Source organism: Monodon monoceros, unplaced genomic scaffold (genome assembly GCF_005190385.1).
Source record: "Monodon monoceros isolate NGI ecotype Baffin Bay Population unplaced genomic scaffold, NGI_Narwhal_1 Super_Scaffold_7, whole genome shotgun sequence".
NCBI lineage: Eukaryota > Metazoa > Chordata > Mammalia > Artiodactyla > Monodontidae > Monodon > Monodon monoceros.
The window spans coordinates 98532178-98553701 of NW_021703784.1; the positions used below are offsets into that span (position 1 = coordinate 98532178).

A 21524-nucleotide genomic window follows, 5' to 3' on the forward strand; every position below is an offset into this window, starting at 1 on the left:
CACACCACAGGATTCGCCTATATACATATCCTGCTGCAGTGAAAAGAATCCTGCTTCGTTTCTGTGTGAGCTGAAACCCTGAGAAACGTTCCTTCTCTTGAACTATAAGAGGACAGATTCTCTAATAGAGATGATTTCAGAGACTTCCCACCTGTCTCTCAACCTTGGAAGACAGAGAGTAGAGACTGGCAAATCACAGTCTTCAGGCTGAGGGCTGCAACCCCAACTCTTCCCCCGGATTTTATGGAAATCCATTAACACATACAGAGAGGCTGCAAGCTGTTCTGCCCTGCAATCAGGAACAGTCCCCATGCCTCCTTGGCGTGGGGATCCTATGTAACAGAACCGCCCAACTGGTAGTCTCCATGCCTCAGCCAGACAGCACAAAGGCACAGGAACGTGGACACAGGGACACTATGGCCTCCCAGCCCACCGGACCAGATATCCCAAGAGGGAAAGGTCGGTAAAGAAAATACAAACGGTTAGTTGGTGCAAGTGATTGATAAGAGCTGATCGTTTATTTTCACTGCCCCAGTCACAAGCTCTCCCTCTGTCCCCGCTCCTGCCTGTATGGAGAGTGCCCTCACACGCCTCCCCACCCTCTCCGCACTACCTCGCCATCACTCTCCCTTACTCGGCTGCCAGTCCAGCTGCCTCAGAATGTCAGAAGGGTGACATTTTCAGTTCTTTTCCTGTCTGACTGCAGGGTATAGGACAGGCAGCCCTAAGTGCTGCTTTCTGAGCAAATGGTTTTTTGATTACAAATATCTAACTAGGTTTGAAATGTTTTATAGAATAAGACAATATTCTTTTCAACAAACTTTAAAAAAAAATGTACAGTTTTGTTGTTTGTTTCCACCCCCCTCCCCCCCCTGCTTGCGCACCCTCCCCCCACCGCCCCTCCCCGGCAGCTCAGCCCCACCCCGGCAGCCCCTGTTTTCCTTGGTTGTGTTTTGGGGGGTGCTTGGCACCCCCAGAGATTCAGCTTCATGGCTGACAGGCGACAATGGCAGGGGCTTCACCGATACCCTTGGTAACCGTAGTAGTTCCTGTAGTATCGGTCTCTGTCCTGGGGATGGTGGTAGTAGTAATGCTGCCACTAGAAGAAAGGGGAAACTCCATCACTTGGAGCCACAGCTGGCTGAGGATGGAGAGGCATGACACTCATCACTTTGGCCCTGCCCCCTTCATCTCTCTATCCCCAGATGATACTTACATCCCGACTGTATTGTCTGTAATAGTCTCTGTATCTGTTGTACTCATAATCTCGCCCATAGAACCGATCGTAGTCTCCCCTGTATCGATCGTAGAAATTACGGTAACCCTGAGAAAGGAGAAAGAGAAAGAGTGAAGATGTATGGGCTTTCAGCATCACTGCTATCCCCCGTCTTAAATGAGACACATCTTCACTTGATATTATAAACAAGCTTAACCTTCCCAGGATAAAGTCTTCCAGACGAACAAATTAAATGGGCAAAACCCTAAGCCCTGAGAAAACAGCCCAAACCACTCTGCTCCCCCAAGCCAATAGGAATGGCTGTCACGGCCCAGAGGGAGGAGCAGAAGGAGAGCTGCACTCACCCCTCTGTTTCCAGACTGCCCCCAGTACTGCTGCCCGTAGGCCCGGTTGTCGTAGCCTCGGCGCTGCCCGCCCACTGGAAGAGAAATGGAGAGCGCGCTCAGACAGCTGGCATGGGGTCCTGGCTCCACATCTGAGTGGAAATCAAAAAGTCGGAGCCAAAGGCAATTCTGGGGGAATAGGAGGCCTGCTTCTGCCAGGCTCACACAATGTTAATTAAAGCACCAGCCAGGATCTTTTAAAAAGTCTGAGGTGGGGGAGGGCAGAGGAATAGAGACACAAGAAAACCAAGCCACCTTGGTTTCACCTTTTGAAGCTCCCCAATTCCTGCAAAACATTTAAGATGCCAAAAGGATACATGGCAGAGTTAGAAACATGAGTAAAAACTGCCATTCGTAGAGTCACAGACTTTCAGCCCTGGAAGGGATCCTGGATATCATATAACCCAGACCCATCATTTTATACAAATGAACAAAGTCTAAATGATAAGCTCTTCCAGGGTAGGAACTGTTGGTATTCCCACTGCCCAGCACATAGCAGGCACTCAAAAATTTTGTTGACTTACACTTATAATTACACACACACACACACACATTTTTAATGCACAGTGAATGCACACTGTGGCGGGGGGTGTTAACTGACAAACTAGACATTCAGGAGGGAAATTAATTCCACTAATAAGCTAACTTACTGTCTAACACCCCCCCCCCCAGATTACTGAATAATGCATTCACTTTCTGCTCTATACAGCTGGGTTGATCCAACAGACAAAGTAGCAAGGAAAAAGAGAAGAATCTGATTTCACTGCACAAATCCTTCAAATAAACTACAATAGAGAATGGGGAATCCATATGTAAAAATGAAAACCAGATAAATGAACAGGCTCAAGCATTGCTTTTCAGGGAAACAAATATTTCTGTTGAAAAATAACTACCTTTTGTTGAAGGATTATGGAAAAAGCACAAGAAGCTGGGAGTAAAGAACACAGGAAGAAATAAGCTCCATAAGAAGGGACTTCCTTATTGTTGGTGATCTGACTTGGCCTGCCCTTTCCTTGTGGGCCCTGCTGCACTCAGCACAGAGAACAGACTGAGGCTCGGGCTGGCAGGTCCCCAGGACTCACCGTAGCCTTGGCCTCTGCTTCGGTTCTGCCGGTTTCGCTTGTTTCGATTGTTTCGGCGGTTTGTCCGCTTCTCGGAGGGCGGCAGCAGCTTCCTTGCCTCCTCCCTGTACTTAGTGACAATGGGCTGAGCTTCCTCCTTCTCCAGCTCCCCGTATGTCACCTCATCCATATAGTCACATTTTTCAGGCAGAGAGAAGTTGGCTGTAAGAGTAAGAGAGAAGCTTGTGGGCCTCCAAGTACGTAGACGGGTAAGATCTCATGATGAAAACCCCACTACAAGAATAGGATTTTCTAAGCCTCATCTACTAATGCACAGAAGTATGCTGGGTTCACTCTGCGGGTTTTCCCTAAACTGTAACAGCCCCAGGCAAAGGGCTATCTGCAAACTGTAGATTTACAAGTTCTCAAGTGATCCATAATAAATTAAGAGTGAACTGGGTTAAGGTTTCTTATCAGGACAGAAGCAGGCAGCCAGAGGCTAAAAGTAACTGAGAAAGTTTTGGTGTTGGTTAGATAAGAAATACACTTTTAAAGAGACTCAAGAAGAAACTGACCCCAGCCTAAAGGCACTTACTCATCTATACAAGGAAAACAGTTAACAAGAGTACGGGGTCCTCATTAAAACCACCTGTGTATGATGGGCCAGCACACTTGCCAGTCTCTAGACATCAAGTTCAGAGGCTGAGTCCCAGCAGAATTCAGTTCAATGAGGCTCTCCTGATTCTGAGATGAATCCAGTTAGCCCTCCGTTTTATAAAACTGAACTAAGTTCCTCCAAGTGCTTGAGTACCGGTATGGACTGGCCTAGTTCATTCTAAGTAAACTTGGAGAATCCAGCTCTTAAAGGTGTAACCAGCTCCCATGCCTGGGCATTATCAGAATTCAAAGAGCCAGTAGTTGACAGCTCAGGTGGGATGTCAGGCGCTGAAGGCAGCAAGAGGAAAAACCAAACTCTGAGGTGAACAGCACAAAACTAGATCAATCAAGATAGTTAATTTTGCCTTCTAGGGAACCTTGCTGTAAGGCTTTGTACCACACCTATCAAAAACCAAAACAAACAAACAACAAAAATAAAAAACAGGCCTAATGTGATACTAGAAATCAAAATATACTGATGAGATCATTCACTCCAACCACTACCATTTTAATTTGGACCACAAGCATGTCCCATCTCTAGAATATAAATTCGGTGAAGGCAGAGCTTCATTTCATTCATTCTTTCCCTATGTCTAGAACAGTACTGGACAAATAGTAGACACTCTTAAGTATTTACTAAATGAATAACTGACTCGTTGAAGCCTCTGCCTTAAGGCTATCATCCTGTGATCGATCACCATTTCTCTTTTTGTATTTTATCAGAATGAATCAAGGAGTTATTGCTTCACCATTCACTCTGCTCATTCATTAATCTTCAAGTGATCACACCCATTAATTTATTCCACAGATTTACACTTTACATGTGGAGAATCCTCCAGGTGCTAAGAGGCTCCAGTGAGGTGTGCATGGACCAAGGACAGGACCCCTAACTTGTAGAGTTTAGCCCACCTTTCATCTCCAGCATTATAGACTCAGGCACATCATCTCCCTCCACTTCCTTCCTTAGCTCCAGCCTCTTCTTCCAGTCCTCCTCATTAGGGACGACCACCACCACTTTCCGAGAGAAAGTCTTAAACAGCAATAGCTTCCGCCGTTGGCCAGAGTTGTACACGTTACACTAGGAACAAGAGGAGTAATAGACGTTTTAGGAATAAAAATTAAACACTAATTCAACCAACAATTACTGAGCATCTTTCACAAGTGAGGCACTAGATTAGGGGTCTTATTTACACAATCTCTTTGAATTCTTCAAAAGCTACATGATGTTATCCTGTTTTACACAACATGAAAATTGAGACTCAGAGAGGCCAAGACTTGTCCAAGGTCACAAACCTAGTAAGTAGTGGAGCCATGAATCCAAAGCTCCAACGCTCTTTCCATTGCCTCTAGAATGTGTTTTACAGTCTGGGTCCATACACTCTCTGGTAAAAACACTAAGAGTTGTATCTCTGAGCTCAAAACACATTACAACCGTAACACAACCACTTAGTCATAATCAGGTAACCTGATTCTGTTACTTTAATTCAGTCTTTCTCTATATATGCACCCTATTTTGACTCTGAGCAATTTTTTTTTAAAGGGATTTAAAAAAATATTATTTATTTTGGCTGTGCCGGGTCTTAGTTGCAGCATGCACACGGGATCTAGTTCCCTGACTAGGGATTGAACCCAGGTCCCCTGCATTGGGAGAACGGAGTCTTACCCACTGGACCACCAGCAAAGTCCCTGAGCAATTTTATCAGATTAAATGGATACCAAATCTTTTATCTTTGGACCTATTGTTAAATTAGGTTTCTTTTGAATGTTTGAACAATACCTGATCAAGAATGAAGTTCCTCTTTGTCCGGGAAGCAATCTGGACCAGCTTACTAAGGCACTGGGAGGCTTGCTGAACTAAAAGGTCTCGGCTTTTGGGGTCCATCTGTGGCTCCTCGAGCCCCTTCATCTAATGAGTTTAAGAAGAGAAACACAAGGAGTTACACACTAAGTTAAAGCCCAAGAATCACTGGTAAATGCCACACCACCACCTCAGTTCACTGACATTGCTCAGTGCTGTGAATGTTGTCCATTTCCTACAGAACTCATTTCCAGTCTCAATCTGGATAAACTCCAGACTTTACCAGCTTTCAGATTTGACAACACAGCAAAGGAAAAGAAAAAAATCTACCATAAACACATACTGAGAACGCATTTCTTTATTTGTGGGGCCCTTGTTCTCAGACACCTGAAAGACCAACTCCACTGGGAAAAGATTATATAAGTTTCTTGGTACCTCAAGAGCTAACATCACAGCTGACTAACCCCTCCCAGCAACTCACCCTCATTTGATTGAGCACAGTCTCAGCTCCCAGGACATTGTATCTTTTCTCAGGGTTTTCTTTTGCGTATTTCAGTGCCCACTGGGTCTTTCCAGATCCAGGCAGTCCCACCATCAGAATCACCTGCAAGTAAATAGAACCAGGAATGCTATAAAAAATAAGTGAGGGTCATGTTTACAAAGCCCAATTTAAGAACATCCTCCCCTTCCCCCAGCTGGGTAAAGTTTTCAGAAGAAAAGCGACCCACCCACCATTCCAAGCATGAGCACCAAGGTTCTGCACACTCTCCAGCATACCTCACACTCCTCTATGGTCTTGGGAGGGACCGCAGTGCGCACGCGCTCCTCCACAGGCACGGCATGGATGAACACAAACTCTTCTGGCGGTGGGAAGAAGGGCTCCTCCTTCTGACCAAAATTTAATTCTACAACACAATTTTTGCAGAGGACATGGGGTAGGAGGGCCCGGTCAGCCAGGAATTCCTTGTTGATACGGAATGCCACGCCAAGGTCTTCTCCATTCTTGGAAAAGGAAAGTTCTACTTCTTCAGCCTCAAAATTCTACAACGACAAAAGACAAGAGCATTTATGGGCACACAGAGCTTGAGGTTGATTAATCTTACAATTTAATCTTTTTTTTCTCTATTCCAACTGCTGTACTAAACAACTATGTGAGCAATGCATCAAAGGCAGAAAAGACAGCAGCCGATGGGAAGCAAATTGATCCCTAGTGCCCTCTATTTACTCCTTGCTACAAATCTACAACTTTCAGGAGCACTTACAGCAAAGCAGCCAATGACATCACTCTCCCCAAAAGTCTGGCCAAATTCCTCAAACTGCCCATTCTCTGCCTTGAGTCCTCGTCCATCAAAACCATAAGAGAATTCATCCTCACCTAGAATAATCAGCAAATTAGTTACCTACACACAAACCTCCCACAGAGCAGCAAACACTAAAATGATTATGTTAAAAATAACTTTACCAAGCTGTGGATGGGAAAAATCAACAGACCATCCAACTCGAAGGAGAGAAACCTCTGTGCAGCCTTCTTTCATTGGGAGATTCTGGGTTACCTGGCCAAGTCAGAAAAGGAACTTTCAGATACTCCAGCAAAGTCTGAGTTAGACAAGATTTTGATACAAACCGAAAACGACAACTATCACAACTCAGCGTCAGAAAAACAACTGTCAATAAACTTAAACCAAAGCCATGAGGGTCAATTTCTCGGTTACTGGAGCTACGGTTGTCATTCAAGCGTGGTGCCTTTTTCTGCACTAATAAAATACTGGTGGGCAGTAAACTACTATGTACTGGAGCCCACTACATAGTAGTCTAATGACTAATTTAATAAATGAACGGTCCTAATGAGCTGTACACACTACCTTGGCCTCAAAGCAGACTTTCCCCTTTGTCACTCCATAAGTACTTCTTGCCCCAGACCAAAGGGTGGGGAACTTCTCTGAGAAAAGCGGCTGCCCTCCATAGCGGTCTTTGCTCACTTGAAAATGGAGATCCGAGGTATCTGTTAAGAAAGAAGCGATCTGTTTACTCCAATGTCCAACACTTGAAGCCACCAATAGAACACAAGTATACCCAGTTCTCAAGAATGGATACAAAGTTTAAATCTTTTCAAAGCTGCAGGCCATGAAGTTTTAATCTCCAAAATCACTTTTGATTGGTTTAAAACCTCAACCTGTCTGCCTTATACATACACGTGTCCAGGTTCACAAGAGTCTGATCCTCTTCCTCATCTTTTGCCTCTTCTTCCGGGGGTGGTGGAGACTTTGAACTATACATATGAGAGAAAAGCAAATACAGTGTAACCAAAGTCCTCTAATTGGAGAGGTGTCTGTATGACATCAGGTCTGTTTATCAGCAAATATAAAATTCCAGCAGACAGCTTCTTTCAACAAATGTGAAAAGGGCAACAGGAGCTTTCAGGGTAGATTTAATCTAAAACTTAGGCCTGTAAAAACCTATTCCATTTTTAATCCACCCCTCTTTCCAGACTCTCCAGTCAACATCAGGTATACCAAAATCAGAGCAGACACTCCCTTCAATGAAAGGGACTATTTCCCTCACCGGCTGTGGTAAGCCTCCTCTCGGAATTCATAGTAAGCTCGGCCATGTTCATCCTTCTCATCCCGCTGTCTCTTTACCCCCCGCCGCTCACCATCTGAGCCTGCCGGTTTTGACTTTTCACTATCTTGGTCATCTCCTACAAAAAGGAGGGAAAGAAAATCAGCAGTTTTCATACTGGAGTGTAGAATAAGCTCAGAACCAACAGAAACTAAAGGAGGACCTGCATATCTGTCTAGTCAGAAGAGCCAGGTTTTTCCCATGGCATTCACAGAATGTTTTATTTCCAAAGATGATCATCTTCCTGTCATTGGCTGGGATTTTATTTAAAAAAAAAAAAAAAAAAGGGACATTATGGGCTAATTACAGTCAAGCAGTAGATTAAAAATTCGGCAATTTTTGCATTCTAAATTTATCTGCTTAAATCAGGTCAAACTTGCAGATTTTCCCACCAATATGACATAAAAGAAACATCCCATGAGTTTTTTAAAAACTTCATAGCTTAACTTCGATTCCTGACTATCAGATTTGGATTTAAGCTGGACACTTAATATATGTTTTCCAACACTTTTCCACAGGTTCATGTTACAGAAGCCTCAATTTTTTTTTTTTTTAAGGGTTTGCCTTTCCAGCTTTGAAACGCACAGCCATCCACAGCTTTACTTACATAGCTAATGGACTATGGTGTATATACAGAACTGTATTTTTATCACAGATTTTTACTGAAACTTGCAGGAGCAAACCATTAAGTCACAAGAGACCCACAAATAATACTGCATCTTTACTGCACATAATTTGGGGCAGAAAAGTGTTGTCATATATTTAGCAACATTCTTCACAAAAGGAGAAAAAAAACAATTTTTCCTTGGCCTTTTTTGGTTTGTAACACTAAAGTTTTTAATAATAACTTCTTTAAAGAAGTCCTTTATCCCTCAACCTTTTTTATCTGCTATCTGGCGGTACATGTTAAGTCAAAGGTTATGTAATGGGATTTTTGTTCCAGAACATAGGACAATCTGCAAGTTGCATGTGACTGTTGTAGAATGGGTTCCAATTATACCATGATACCAAGCAGCAGCCTAAAAAATGTATTTATAAAAGGAACTAAAGCAAGCCACTTCATATTAAGAATGGGAAGCAGCTCTAGTTTTCCTCCCTACTCTGACAAGACAGTTATGGATCAGCTCCAACCATCCAATTACTTCAAAGAGAGAAAGGTCACTAACTCCCTAGGGCAACTCTATACAGTCTCTTCTACAAGGTTACTCAATGGACCCACCAACACCCCAATCATTTCAATTCAGGAAGTCAAGGACCCGAAATGTAAAAAGCTGGCTAAGTGTACAGCAAATATACAAATTTGCCCATCCATCTACTCAAATGAAAGATTAAAATTTAGTCGTAAGAATTCAGGCAAGGTTAAACCCCTAGCCAAATAATGTTGATTAACATTCTAAATGCTGTAAATTAAAATTTTTTCTTCCGTAGTTAACGATTAAACTTGACACCCTCACACCACAGGCTGCTGAAGCAGGAGCTGCTGCTAAAGCAGGAGCAATGTTAGATTTCCAGATTTTCGGTGTGGCTCAAACTCTAATATTGAGCTTTCGATGGAGCGAACTTTGACGAACTGAGCTTATTGCTTAATTTTATGGCGAAAAAGTCAACAGTCGGGCCGAAGCCTCCAACAGTCGGTCTGGCTGTCCGTGTCATCAACAATTCCTCAGTGCATTCTCGGTTTAGGAAAAGATAACCAGCACCGCGGAAGGCTGCTCCAACAGGTAGCTCATAAGCAGTTCGCAAGCAACATCGCTTACTTCCATCCACTACCACCAAGCAACCAAGTTAGGCAGGAACCTCCCGCCTGCAGAGAGTGGGGCCACCAGAGGTAGTCAAACCCCCCCAAAAGGTGGGTAGAGGACGAAAGCCACCTCCCCTGGGGAGTCCCACCGAATGGCGATGGGAATCGAACCCCGCGATGCAGGGCTTGGTGCTGGGTCAGGGGCGCACCCGCTCCGCTGCCAGCTCCTCACCCTGTTCCTCTGCGGCCTTGTCACCCGGCGCCTCGGATCCCGGCGTCTCGTCTCCGCTCCGATCCTCCGGCTCATCTTCCTCCCCCTTGTCGGTGCCCTGCTCTTCGCCACCGTTCACCCCACCTGACTCGGCTGTGGCCTCCTCCGCTGGTTTCTCGGAAGCATCGGGCTCGGCCGCGGCCTCCACGGCTGCCTCCTCCGGGGGCTCCGGCGGCGGCTGTGCGGCCTGGCCCGAGGCCTGGGCAGGGGGTGGCTCTTCGTCTTCGTCCTCAAGCAGCGCCTCCTCGTCCTCCTCCTCCTCCTCTTCGTCCTCCTCCTCGTCCCCGCCCGGGCCGCCGCCCGACGCGGCCACAGGCCGAGGCTCCGCCTTGCAGGCCCCGCCGGGCCCGGCCCCGCCACCGCCGGCCTCGTCCTCAAGCATCTCGGCGTCCAGCGCCTCCTGCAGCCGCTGCGCCAGATCCACCTTGAGGCCGCGCGAGTCCAGGCCGCGCCGCTGCAGCTCCGACCGCAGCTCGGTCACTTTCAGCCGCTTCACCTCCATCGCCGCCGCCGCCTCCTCCGCCTCCCGCCGCCTCCTCCCCTGAGAGCCGTCGACCGAGCCCGACCGCGCAGGCGCCGCCGCCGCCCGCCTCCGCCTCACGCGCCAGCACTGAGCCCGCGCGAGCGAGCGCACGCACGTAGGCACGCAGGCAGAAGGCCGCACGCAGCCTCCGCTACGTAGTGTTTGTTTCTCGCCCTTCCTCCCTCCCCCTTTCGGCCCTCGGAGCCCAAAACAACGCAGCAGGGAGCTGCTTCCTCTCCAGCCCCCTTGGTTCCCCAGCCGCGGGCGGGCGGGCGGGTGGGCGCGCGCCGAGGACGATGGACTTCCCTCTCTTTACCTCCCGCCCCCTCTCACCCCCTGGGCCAATCGCCGCCAGCGGCTTCACGGCGCAGTCGCACCGGAGCCGGAGACGGGAAAGGCTGGCTTCAGCTCAAGTGCCTCGTAGTACCGAGGCGTGTGCGCACCCGTCTCTCCGTACTTCCAGCCAGGGCTCCGCGCAGCCGCCCGGACCTCCCTCACCACACGCCCCTCCCACCCCGTCACCACCCTTACTTCCGTCTGACCCGATCACACTGTTGTAGTAGGGCTTGCTCGCTAATCTCTGTTCCCTAGTGTGTATTCGTGCAGCCACTTCTTGAGAGGGAAAAAAGCCAGAAGGAAAGCAGGGAAGCTCTTGCAACGTGAACGCCTACTGGCAATTGTCTTTCTCGTTAGTCAACAAAAGGGCTCTCTAAAACCTTGCAAGGACTGCAGTAACTAACCCCGGCCCTCTTTTTTCCCCTCAATCCTTCAACTTCTACCCAGCAACAGACACCCTGACCTCGCCGTATTGGCCAACTTGAATCGTCATCTGCAATTCTGATTGGTCCCTCAAGAGCTTTCGGATTTTTTTTTTTTTTTTTTTTTCAATTGGCGAAGCTGCCAGAGGATTTCCGCCCACCCCACGGTTGGTCCACTGGGGAGGCTGGAGAGGCGGGGTCGTTTCTGCGGGATTACTTTTCCGGGGCCGCTTCTGATTGGGCGGCGTGGAGCAATGCGCGCCACCCTTTAGACACCAAGGTGTCGGGAGGCCTGACCCTGCGTTCTCCGTACTCCCCGCCGGTAAATCGAAGCCCAGCGGGGAGACTTCGGGTTCGGCCACTTGCTGAGGGCGAGGGGCTGGCCGCGGGGCATGCGAGGCTTGCATGAGCGGCGCTGCGGCCGCGTCACCCTCGGGCTGTGTTTGGGGTGCACGGACCGCATTCACCTTGGTTCCCCAACTCCTGGCCCGGAGGTCAACAAATGCTGGTTGAATAAGTGCGAACAAAGAGCTGGGATGGAGGCAAGCCCTATAGACCTCTTTTAGCAGTTGTCCCCGCCTACTCCCTTCCATTTCCAGGTCAGGGAGGTGTGTCTGAAGGAAAGGAGGAAGCAAATTCCGCTGGCGTTTGCACGCCGGCCACAATTTTATAGTACGGCTTTCGCTTTTTCGTGCAGTCTCCTCCCCCCGGAGTCGCCGCTTTAGGAAATAGATTAATCTCTGGCTTTACTCTTCCCACGTCCTCTCCCTGATCAATGCCCTGCATTTCTAGAGATTGAAAAATAACTGCAGAGAAGGAAGGAAGGGGCTGTAGTAGAATCAAGGAAACATTCCCTGAGAGGCCTCCTGGAGAAGGAGAATTTCCTGCTTTTTTAAGTCGGCTACCAAAATCGGTTATTTCGCTCCTATCCCCAGAGCTTCGGTTGCTGTTTCACTTCCCAGTTCCTCAAGAGCACTGGGCGACAAAGTTATGGAGAAGCGCCTGCAGGAGGCCCAGCTGTACAAGGAGAAAGGGAACCAATGTTACCGGGAAGGGAAGTACCGAGATGCTGTGAGTGGGTACCATCGAGCTCTGCTGCAGCTGCGGGGTCTGGATCCAAGTCTGCCCTCCCCGATACCTAATCTGGGACCCCAGGGCCCGGCCCTCACACCTGAACAAGAAAACGTACTGCGCACCACCCAGACAGACTGCTACAACAACCTAGCTGGTAAGAACAGGGCTGAAGGGTGGGTAGGGTGTCAAGGCCGGGACATGAAAGTCTGAGAACATTGGGGAAAGCACTGACGTGCTTCTCTGCCGTCATCTAGTTATTCTGCCATGAATTGAAATTTATTTTCAATCTGTAGGATCTAATTGAGTTTCTGTAGAGCAGTGCTTCTCAGACTTCACTTGGAGAGTTTGTTAAACTCAACTTCTTGAGTCCTGTCCCCACGATTCCGATTTAATGGGTCGGAGGTTTGTGTGTTGGGCGATGTGTGTACCAATTTGCATTTCTTACAAACTCCCGGGTGATGCTGATAGGTTTAGGGAATTTCGCACGCTATAGAGAAAATAGTGAACCTACGTTTAGAGTGTTGTTTCTTTAATATTTAAAATATAGGAAAGAAGGCACTTGCTTTAACTGCTGGTGTAAGTTATCCATCTTAGATATTTTGGATAGCTTTTCCTCATTTTCCTTCTTCCTATAAATCAGCTAGATGGTAACCTGGGTAACCAGTATCTTCCTTATCCAGCTGGCCTTGAATGAAGAGGTGGATTCCAGAGTTAGTATCGCTAGGATTAATCTGCTAAAAGAAGGGAGACTTCTTAGGTCTGTTTTATGGCAGGCAAAATAACCATAGAGCTAATTAAGTTATTTTGAAGTATATTAAAGTATTCTAATGGTCCCAGTTGAGGCCATAGAAATTATTAGGAGTAGTTTTTGGGGTTTTTTTTTGCGGTACGCGGGCCTCTCACTGTTGTGGCCTCTCCCGTTGCGGAGCACAGGCTCCGGACGCGCAGGCTCAGCGGCCATGGCTCACGGGCTCAGCCGCTCCGTGGCAATGTGGGTTCTTCCCGGACCGGGGCACGAACCCGTGTCACCTGCATCGGCCGGCGGACTCTCAACCACTGTGCCACCAGGGAAGCCCAGGAGTAGTTTTTATACTTTGTAATAGTTGTTTAAATGATTTTTTTTTTTTTTTTGCTTTCTACAACACTCGTCAGCTGTGATTTGGTGAAAATTTAGCTTTTTTACAGTGTGTGTCCAGAGCTCCTCTTAGACTCAAGTAACAGTGTCTAGAGCAGCTAATATTTCAGTTCATTCAACAATTATTTATTGGGTACTGAGGATACTGCAGTATTATAAAACAGATGACGATCCCTGCTTTCATGGGGAGATGGACAGTTAACAGAAGAGGTAACATATATTAGAAGGTGATGAGTAATGTGGAAAAGAATGAAGCAGAAAATGGGGATAGGGACTGCCCTGGCGGTCCAGTGGTTAAGACTCCATACTTGCAATGCAGGGGGTGCAGGTTCCATCCCCGGCCAGGGAACTAAGATCACACAGACTGTGTGGAGTGCCCCCCCCAAAAAAAAAAAAAAAGAAAAGAAAATGGGGATAGTGAGTGCCATAGGCATGGAAGTGTTAGGTAGGGGTCAGGGAAGGCTCGTTAAGGTGATGTTTATGAAATACCGTGTTTAGGCCCTTTATACACATATACACATAAACCTATTTAAGTGTCACAGCAATCCTTTGAGGTAGATTTAAGGAAACATCTAATAAGTGGTGGAGCTAAAATTAAACCTGGGAAGTCTTAATTGCAGAGCTTAAGCTCTTATTGGAGAATACTGTGCATTATTAGAGAATAGAATTCACATTGGGGAATTGACCAGAAATCAAGGAAATGAGATAGGTACTTGTAAATATCGTGACTCTCCAGGTGGACTTGAAGGCAGAGACTATAGCTTATCCATCTATAGACCCTCTGCTTGGGGGTGCTTGGTAGACGCTCCATAAAGACTCACTAAAATTAAATTTCACTTACATGTGAGTGAAGTTTACATGTTGGGCAGTTTATTTATAGTATCTCTCATCTTTATAAAAATTCTGCAAGGTAGTTATGATTTTCCCCATTTTACAGATAAGGAAATTAGACCATGTCACTGTCTAAAACTGTCCAATGGCTTCACATTACACTTAGGAAAATATTCAAACTCTGATCTTCCCCGGCACGGCCTGACCTGATCTGGCTCCTGCATAGACCAAATTCACAAAGCATGCGTCCACCTTTCAGCTTTGTAGGATCTCTTCTGTCAGGTAGAATGCCCTGTCCCTTGAATGACACTTGTCATTCAGATCTTGGCCCAAAAGTCACTTTCTCAGGGAGGCCTTCTGTAATCATACATCACTCTGACCTCATTCACTCTCTGTCCCAGCACAGTTCTGTTTTCCTCAAAGCACTAATAAATAAGTGAATTTCTTAGTGCATTCCTCCTACCTGGGAACTGGGATGCAAGCTCTATTTAGTCGTCAAGGTGTCTGTCTCGTTCCTCTCCTCTCCTGCTCCTAACTCCGCCTAGCACATGGTCAGTGTTCCATAACTAGTTGTCGAATGAATGAATGAAGCTACAGTGATGGGTTAGCTGACCGCTTGGAAGTACCTAAGTATTGGTATAAACCATATGGCCACTTGGTGGGGATGTTGTAGAAGGGTTGCAGACATCAGCCCTGATTCTCCTTCCTTCTCAGCACCGTGATTTAATAATGCTATGTTTAATTCCCACAGTTATGAAACAGGGAATGCATTTCCCTTCTTACTTATAGAAAGGCAGAACACTGACCTGAACATTGCCTCCTAAACAGATTTGTGGTTTGAGGTCCCATTCTTTCATCCAAGGGAATAGTGAAGTAATATATCATCATTGAGAATGGTGGTAATTTTTGAGTTAGAGAGTCCTTGGTTCAGATTTCTTACTCATTCCACCTAGAAGCTGTGGGATCTTGGACAACTTACTTGACCTTTGTGAGCCTTGATTTCTTCATCCATTAAATGGAGATGGTAACACATACTGACTTCAGAGGGTGGATGAGAAGATTAAAGAAGCACATAGCACAGCGCTTACTATTTCCTCACACAATTAATGGCAACGGTTGTTGTTAACAGAGCTTCAGTACAAGCATTGTGGTGAAATGGGAGATTCAAGACAGAGAGCCTTGGGTAGAAGAGATACAATGAAGAGTTTTAAATAAGTTTTTTTCTTTTTTTGGCTGTGCCATGCAGCATGCAACATCCCAGTTCCCCGACCAGGGATCGAACCCGCACCCCCTGCAGTGGACGCGCGAAGTCCCAACCACTGGACCACCAGGGAAGTCCCCATAAATAAATTTTAAAATATGTTCTTATCAACTTTTATAGCTGGGCCTGACCCACACTAGGTACGTGCTAGGCATTTGGTAGATAGTGAAGTAAACTGTGAGGTATGTAAAGCTTATATTCACCGCTGTATCCCCAATGGCTAGAAGAATGTCTGGCATGTGGTGGGCACTTAAATGTATTTGTTGGATGAGTGAATGTTGTTGACATCATCCTAGGTTTGGTACTGCCTTGAGTTGGGCAATGGAACTTAGTGTAATAAGGTCCTCCTCCCTCTTCTCTCTTCCTTCCATTTGGCCCCATTAGCCTGTCTTCTTCAGATGGAGCCAGTAAACTACGAACGGGTGAAAGAATACAGTCAGAAAGTCCTGGAGCGACAGCCTGATAATGCCAAGGCCTTGTATCGGGCTGGAGTGGCCTTCTTCCACCTGCAGGACTATGACCAGGCTCGGCATTACCTCATGGCCGCTGTCAACAGGCAACCAAAAGGTGAGAGAAGGGGTTGAAGTAGTAAGTACAAAAAATTGTTCCACTGAGGTAGTATCTGTGGGAGTGTTTTAGCTTTCAATTTATTGAATTTTGAAAATAGGTAATAATACATTCACATGTTCAAAATTCAAAAAATGTAAAAAGATATATGATAAACAGGCCTTCTACTCCTGTATTCTTGCCTCCACAGGAAAGCAATATTGTATGTGCTCCAGAAATAATCTTAAAATGTTGTTTTTCAAGTTTCAGTTCCTAGATGGGGACAAAAATAGGATCTGTATTCCAATGAATAAACATGATAATCCTCATTTCTACCAGTTCTCCAGCTGGGGTCTGGCCTTTGCTTAACTATGCATTTATCCTTTAGCTCACCTAACCCCAGGTATGACCTAGAAGAAGGACAGGCCTCCTGAGAGAAAATTTGAGGCTTCTTTCCCTTGTTTCCAAGGGAAAAAGAATATTGTGAAGAGAATGACAGACTCATTCCTGTGTTGGTGGTTCAGCACTGAAAATTGTCTCCCGTTTTGCATTCTGGCTTAGAGCAGCTACAGAAGTAAGAGGGTCCCCAAACTTACAAAAATTCAGCAAAATCTCTCTAATTGAACGGGAAAGCCATTATGAATTAATAAAGACATATGAGCCGTTGTTCACATTTCTTACCTTCAAGTACATAGATTAACTGCCAGCCATGTATAGTAGCTTTAGAGACTTGCTCTGACAAAAACTATCTCTCCAAGCTCCTTTTCATTATTAAGTTAGCATCCCTGTACAAGATTTTTTAATAATGCACGTAATTAATGAATGCGATTTACTGTTGCATAGAATTGTTGTGATATATGCAAATGGAAAGATTTTAGGAAATGGAAGTGTGTTCATAATCCTCTTCTGCCCAGAGGTACGGTTATGGCCTGTCTCTAATTGCCTTCTTTGCCCTGTTCTAAGACGCCAGTGTCCGGCGGTACCTTCAGCTAACGCAGTCGGAACTCAGCAGCTACCACCGGAAAGAGAAGCAGCTCTACCTGGGCATGTTTGGTTAACAAAGAAGAAAGATACCCCTCCACTGGAACTTCGGTGAACCAATAAAGACCCATCAAGGGGAAACCTGAACCTCAGCAAGAGAAATTAACCCCATACCTCTGACTGAGGTGAACTTGTATTTTGTTTCTAGTTCTGCACGAACTCTTTATTGCTTACATGGTCTGTGTCTGTTTTTGTTTCTCCATCTATGTATTTATACGGCTTTTAATATGTGGTATTATTAGGGATATTTGCCTTGAGAAATACAACCAGAAAACATTCGTCAGTTATGGGTGGAATTAATCATATCTTTGGCATAGATTTTAATGATAGATGTTGGTAGATGTAGTCATATACAAAGGAGAAGGCTAGCAGAGGATGAAGTAATAAGGAAGGCAGAAAGGAGTTTCTTCCTTCGTTTCCTCAGATGCCCAAAGCCAAACTTACACAGGCCACAAACTGGCAAATATATATACTGTGAAACTAGACAATTATAAATTGGGCCCACATGGCTCAGAATGAAAGATTTGAAATTAACCATCTTGATTAAAATAATTCCTTTGTCTTAATGTTCCACAGACATTCAGATTCTTTTTCCCCCACAAAAGTATCTAGTTCCTCTTTTTTTTTTTTTTTTTATCTAGTTCCTCTTGTTTCTCTTGGTAATTTCTAGTCCTTGCTATTGTTCACACTCAGATCATTAATATAGTATACTTATTTATTTTTTTATTAAACCCTTCTGTCTTAAAACTTCTGGAGTCAAGCATTTAAGTATATATTTTGTAATCTTTTAAAAGCTCTCATGCCAAAAAAACACTCGTAAACATTTTAATTTTTAATAGGTGCATATCTATAGTATGCTCATTTCTCTAAAAGAACATAGGAAAGACAGTTTACCAAGTCTTCTAGAAACAATACCATAAAAGAACAGGATAAAAACATAGATCTGTTCTTTACTTGTTACCCGCCCCCTTGTATTTTGCAGGAGCTCACTTCCTTAAAGAGGAGGGAAACAGTGAGAAAAGGTTCTCTTCCCTTAGGGCCTTTTAATCACCAACGAACTTTCTGGAAGATTTTTTGGGCATGGGTGCAGGCGCAGATCTGGTGCAGTCATGGCTCAGTAGGAGGCTTCATCAACCGGGAGCTCCTTTGTCATTCTGCTAATGTCCACAATGTATGAGTTGTACAGAGTAGATAAGACCATAATAGCACTGCTTCTACCTTTATGAGTGAAGGTAATAAGCATGTATCATTAGCCATCATACACAGACAGATTTCAGACAAAAACCCCTTAGTCTTGCCAAGTGTACACAAGCTCTTCTCCCTTTATCAGTAATGCCTCTCTCTCAATGAGCTAGGCTCCTCTTTGAGTCTCCCTGTACCCTTAAATAATACAGCCATCAACTTACAAACAAAAAGTTTTCATACCAAATACTCTTTTAAGTCCAAGGACAGAACTAACAAAAGTTGAATATTTTATTCCTCTTCCAAGTTTCTTAAATTTCTAAGCCTAGACTGTTGCCAGATTATGTCGTGCATGGTTGTGTGTTATGTTTGTTTGGGGTTGGTTTTGCTTTCTGATTTTCTTTTTTTCCCCTAAGACTTGATGTTACAGTAAGCTATGTTCTGCATCAATGAGGAAAAAATAAAACGGATATTTAAAAATGTACTGTAGAAATTTATTGCACTAACCCTTTTTAGCACTTCTAAGACACAAAGTGGTCAGACGTACATTTCGCCTTTAATTTGAAGGCCAGCTCCTAACAGAGATGTTAACGAACGGGAAAGTGGACAAAGATAGGCAGTCAGATGTGGGTCTGGAGGAGGTCTGGCCAGCCCACATCCTGAAGGAATCAGCCAGAGGTACCTCAATCTCTGTACTCAGAAGTTTGTGGAGGGGGGGGGCTGCTCACCTTACAAATCCTTAATGGTTTCCACACAGGATTTGAGGGTTTGATTGAAGAGAAAGCATTCATGGTGATGTGAGGATTCATACTGCACATAAGGGACAGTTTAGAACAGTGTCTCCCTCCAAACCAATACCCATCATCTTTACAGTTTTGCCAAAATCACATACTACCTATACGACTTTTTAGTCAATATTTTACTTAAATATATATTTTGAAAGGAATTTTTGGACAGAGGAATATGTTAAATGATACCATGGGGACGTAATCAGCAAACCCCAGGCTGAAACCATAAGATGAATAAACCAATTTCTTCTATAAATTGCAAGGAAAAAGAGAGGGGAACCTATAAATTAAAAGAAGTTTAAGAGCCACCAACCAAATAGATGTGACTCTATTAGAAGAAAACAACTAAAAGTTTTTATGAGACTGTGTGTGAAATAAAAAATATATATATTGGTCTCTTCCCAGCTCCTGGCACAGATCTCCTAAAACCCTTGGAATTTGGATTCTGATTTGAAAAAACAACTAAAAGTTTACGAGACAATCAGGGAAATTTGAACAAGAATTATTAACAGTTTTGCTGGGTGTGATCATGGTATTTGGTCTTTTTAAGAGTTCTTTTAGAGGTGCATGCTGAAATTGCTTACTGATAAAATTGGGGAGGGGACTTTAGAGCACTTCATATCATTTGCCAAAAAACACACAAAAAAACCCCAAAACAAAACAACCAATCAACCATAAAAATAAATGTATTTTACAGTAAAAAAAAAAAAAAGTATTAGTAAATATTGAAGTAAACCATCTTTGGAAACACTGGCTTTGGAGAAAGTGAAATCTAATGTGAAGGGCTAAAATGGTGAGTTTTGTGAAGCTAAGAGCAAGTGAAGGCATACACTTACAAAATACCAATTAAGAAATGAAATCCTAAACTAGGAAGCGGTCTCTAAGGCTGGAGAGCAAAGGGTGGTCGTCTGAAAACTAAATCAGCTTGTAGCTCAAAAGCAAATAACTTCTCAGGGTTAAACTCTTAATAGCCTGGGACCTGGCCCATCCCACCATAAAAGGAGGCCGATTTTGGCTCAGTAGAAGGAATAATTATCCAACAATTAGGGTTGTCCAACAGTAGAATATGTTTCCTTTGGGAATAGTGAGTTCTCTTTCAACACCTGGCAAAAGGAGGATCCAGTGTTGGACTAGAGGTTAGATGAGCTGGCCTGTGGTTCGTTGAATCCATGGATGGGACTGTCAAGAGTAGTGGAAACCAGAGAAAGTTCTCTTGATCACACCTCTACAGACAGGCCTAAACTGTTCTTGGTGTCCAGCAGATAGATAAAGTGAGGCAACTGTGGCCGTAATTGTGTTGGCTGCTGCTTTAAACATCTTGCAAATTCTTGGCTGCCACCTCCAATGAAGAAAGCATTCCATGCTGGGAACTAAAGGCAAATGCTTGCTCTTCAGGAGAATCTCACCAAGTTAACACATCCTCTTTAGTTAAGTATTGCACTTGGCCGAGACAGTAACAAGGTTCCTGTGTTCCCCAGATGGTCCAGAGAAATTATATACTATATATACATGTACACATATTTATTATGCCTTGCTTTTAGGAACTGATGTTCTGAGGCAACCGATTTCTTTTTTCCCCCCTCCTTTTTTAAAAAATTGATAGATAATTCACATACCTTAAATTTCACTCTTTTAAAGGCAACTGATTCTTATAGGCATTTTGATGTGATACTTACTCCAGGAAAAGGTGCTCCAGTCAGCTAAAATAGCTCTTACTGTATGTATGTATATCTTGCCTTGTTTCACCAAGGAGTTAAGGCAGTAATGTATTTGCATAAATAAAATTAGCCATTTGAAAAATAAAAGATTATTCCAACACAAGGAAAATGAAAAGCACAGAATTCAGTCTCTCAGCCATGGAAATGTTAAGCGTCAACTTTTGCTTCCCATCATACCCCAAGTAAGGAGCTTTCTTTGGCCAAATCTTTGATGCTCAGCTCTGTCTCCTTCCTATGACTCAAAAACAGCTTGCTAGTGCGAGTTCACAGGGCTGAATGTGACAAATCCAAAAAGAGAGAGAAGAAATTCAGAAAATTCACTCATATTTTCATCTTTTTCTAAATACTCCTTCCTGCTTTTTTTGCATTCAGTTCCTTATGTGCCAAAGAGAGAGAGTTTGTGGGGAGCCCTCTGGTCCATCCTACAAACACCACTCTTCACCACAGGCAGGGGCAGACCCTTCTCTTACATTCCTAGAATGCTTTTCCCCCCATGCCACACCAACACCCCAAATTCCCATTTCTTTGCTATCTCTACTGTCAGTAACCACCTGTGTGACCGTACCTGAGTAATCTGACCTGTCTAGGCCGTCATCACAACTTTTAAGTGAGGGAGTTAGACCAGATGAACTCTAAGATTGTCTCATCTAGAGTTTCTTGCTTTAGTTTTCCCAAGCGCCCATCATTTCCATTTCACAAGTCCTCAGTCTGCCCCCACACGCCTACCACCGTGGAGCTTAGTGTTTTCTGCCTTCCAGTTTGTCATCTTCAGAGACCTCAATGCACATTTAAGACACGCAGGCAAAAATTTCAAGTCATCAATACGGTATCTGTTGTTGAAACGGTCAATCAAAGGCCTTTCTACATGGAAAGCAGAGGGAAAGGGGTAAGGCAACAAAA

The 21524-nt window shown here is 44.7% G+C and overlaps 2 protein-coding genes across 3 annotated transcripts; one reads left to right on the forward strand and one right to left on the reverse strand.

The window, feature by feature from the left end:
- Positions 1-482: 482 nt before the first annotated feature.
- On the reverse strand, positions 483-10591 carry HNRNPUL2 (heterogeneous nuclear ribonucleoprotein U like 2). 2 transcript variants are annotated; one of them, XM_029207290.1, is made up of 14 exons: positions 9729-10591; positions 7699-7834; positions 7329-7405; positions 6999-7138; positions 6599-6689; positions 6399-6511; positions 5914-6177; positions 5618-5740; positions 5116-5244; positions 4248-4416; positions 2703-2903; positions 1582-1655; positions 1217-1324; positions 483-1099 (listed from the first exon to the last, which is right to left on the reverse strand). In XM_029207290.1, the coding sequence occupies exons 1-14, from the start codon at positions 10267-10269 to the stop codon at positions 1019-1021; spliced, it is 2247 nt and encodes a 748-aa protein (XP_029063123.1). In that variant the 5' UTR covers positions 10270-10591; the 3' UTR covers positions 483-1018. The 2 variants fall into 2 exon arrangements, 1 of the variants encoding a protein (XP_029063123.1); XR_003791370.1 differs by lacking the exon at positions 1582-1655 and having other exon boundaries at positions 960-1099.
- A 742-nt stretch (positions 10592-11333) lies between these two features.
- On the forward strand, positions 11334-17213 carry TTC9C (tetratricopeptide repeat domain 9C). Its single transcript, XM_029206810.1, has 4 exons — positions 11334-11370; positions 11984-12276; positions 15734-15916; positions 16859-17213. Exons 2-4 carry the CDS (start codon positions 12039-12041, stop codon positions 16951-16953), a joined length of 516 nt encoding a protein of 171 aa, XP_029062643.1. The 5' UTR covers positions 11334-11370; positions 11984-12038; the 3' UTR covers positions 16954-17213.
- Positions 17214-21524: the final 4311 nt, after the last annotated feature.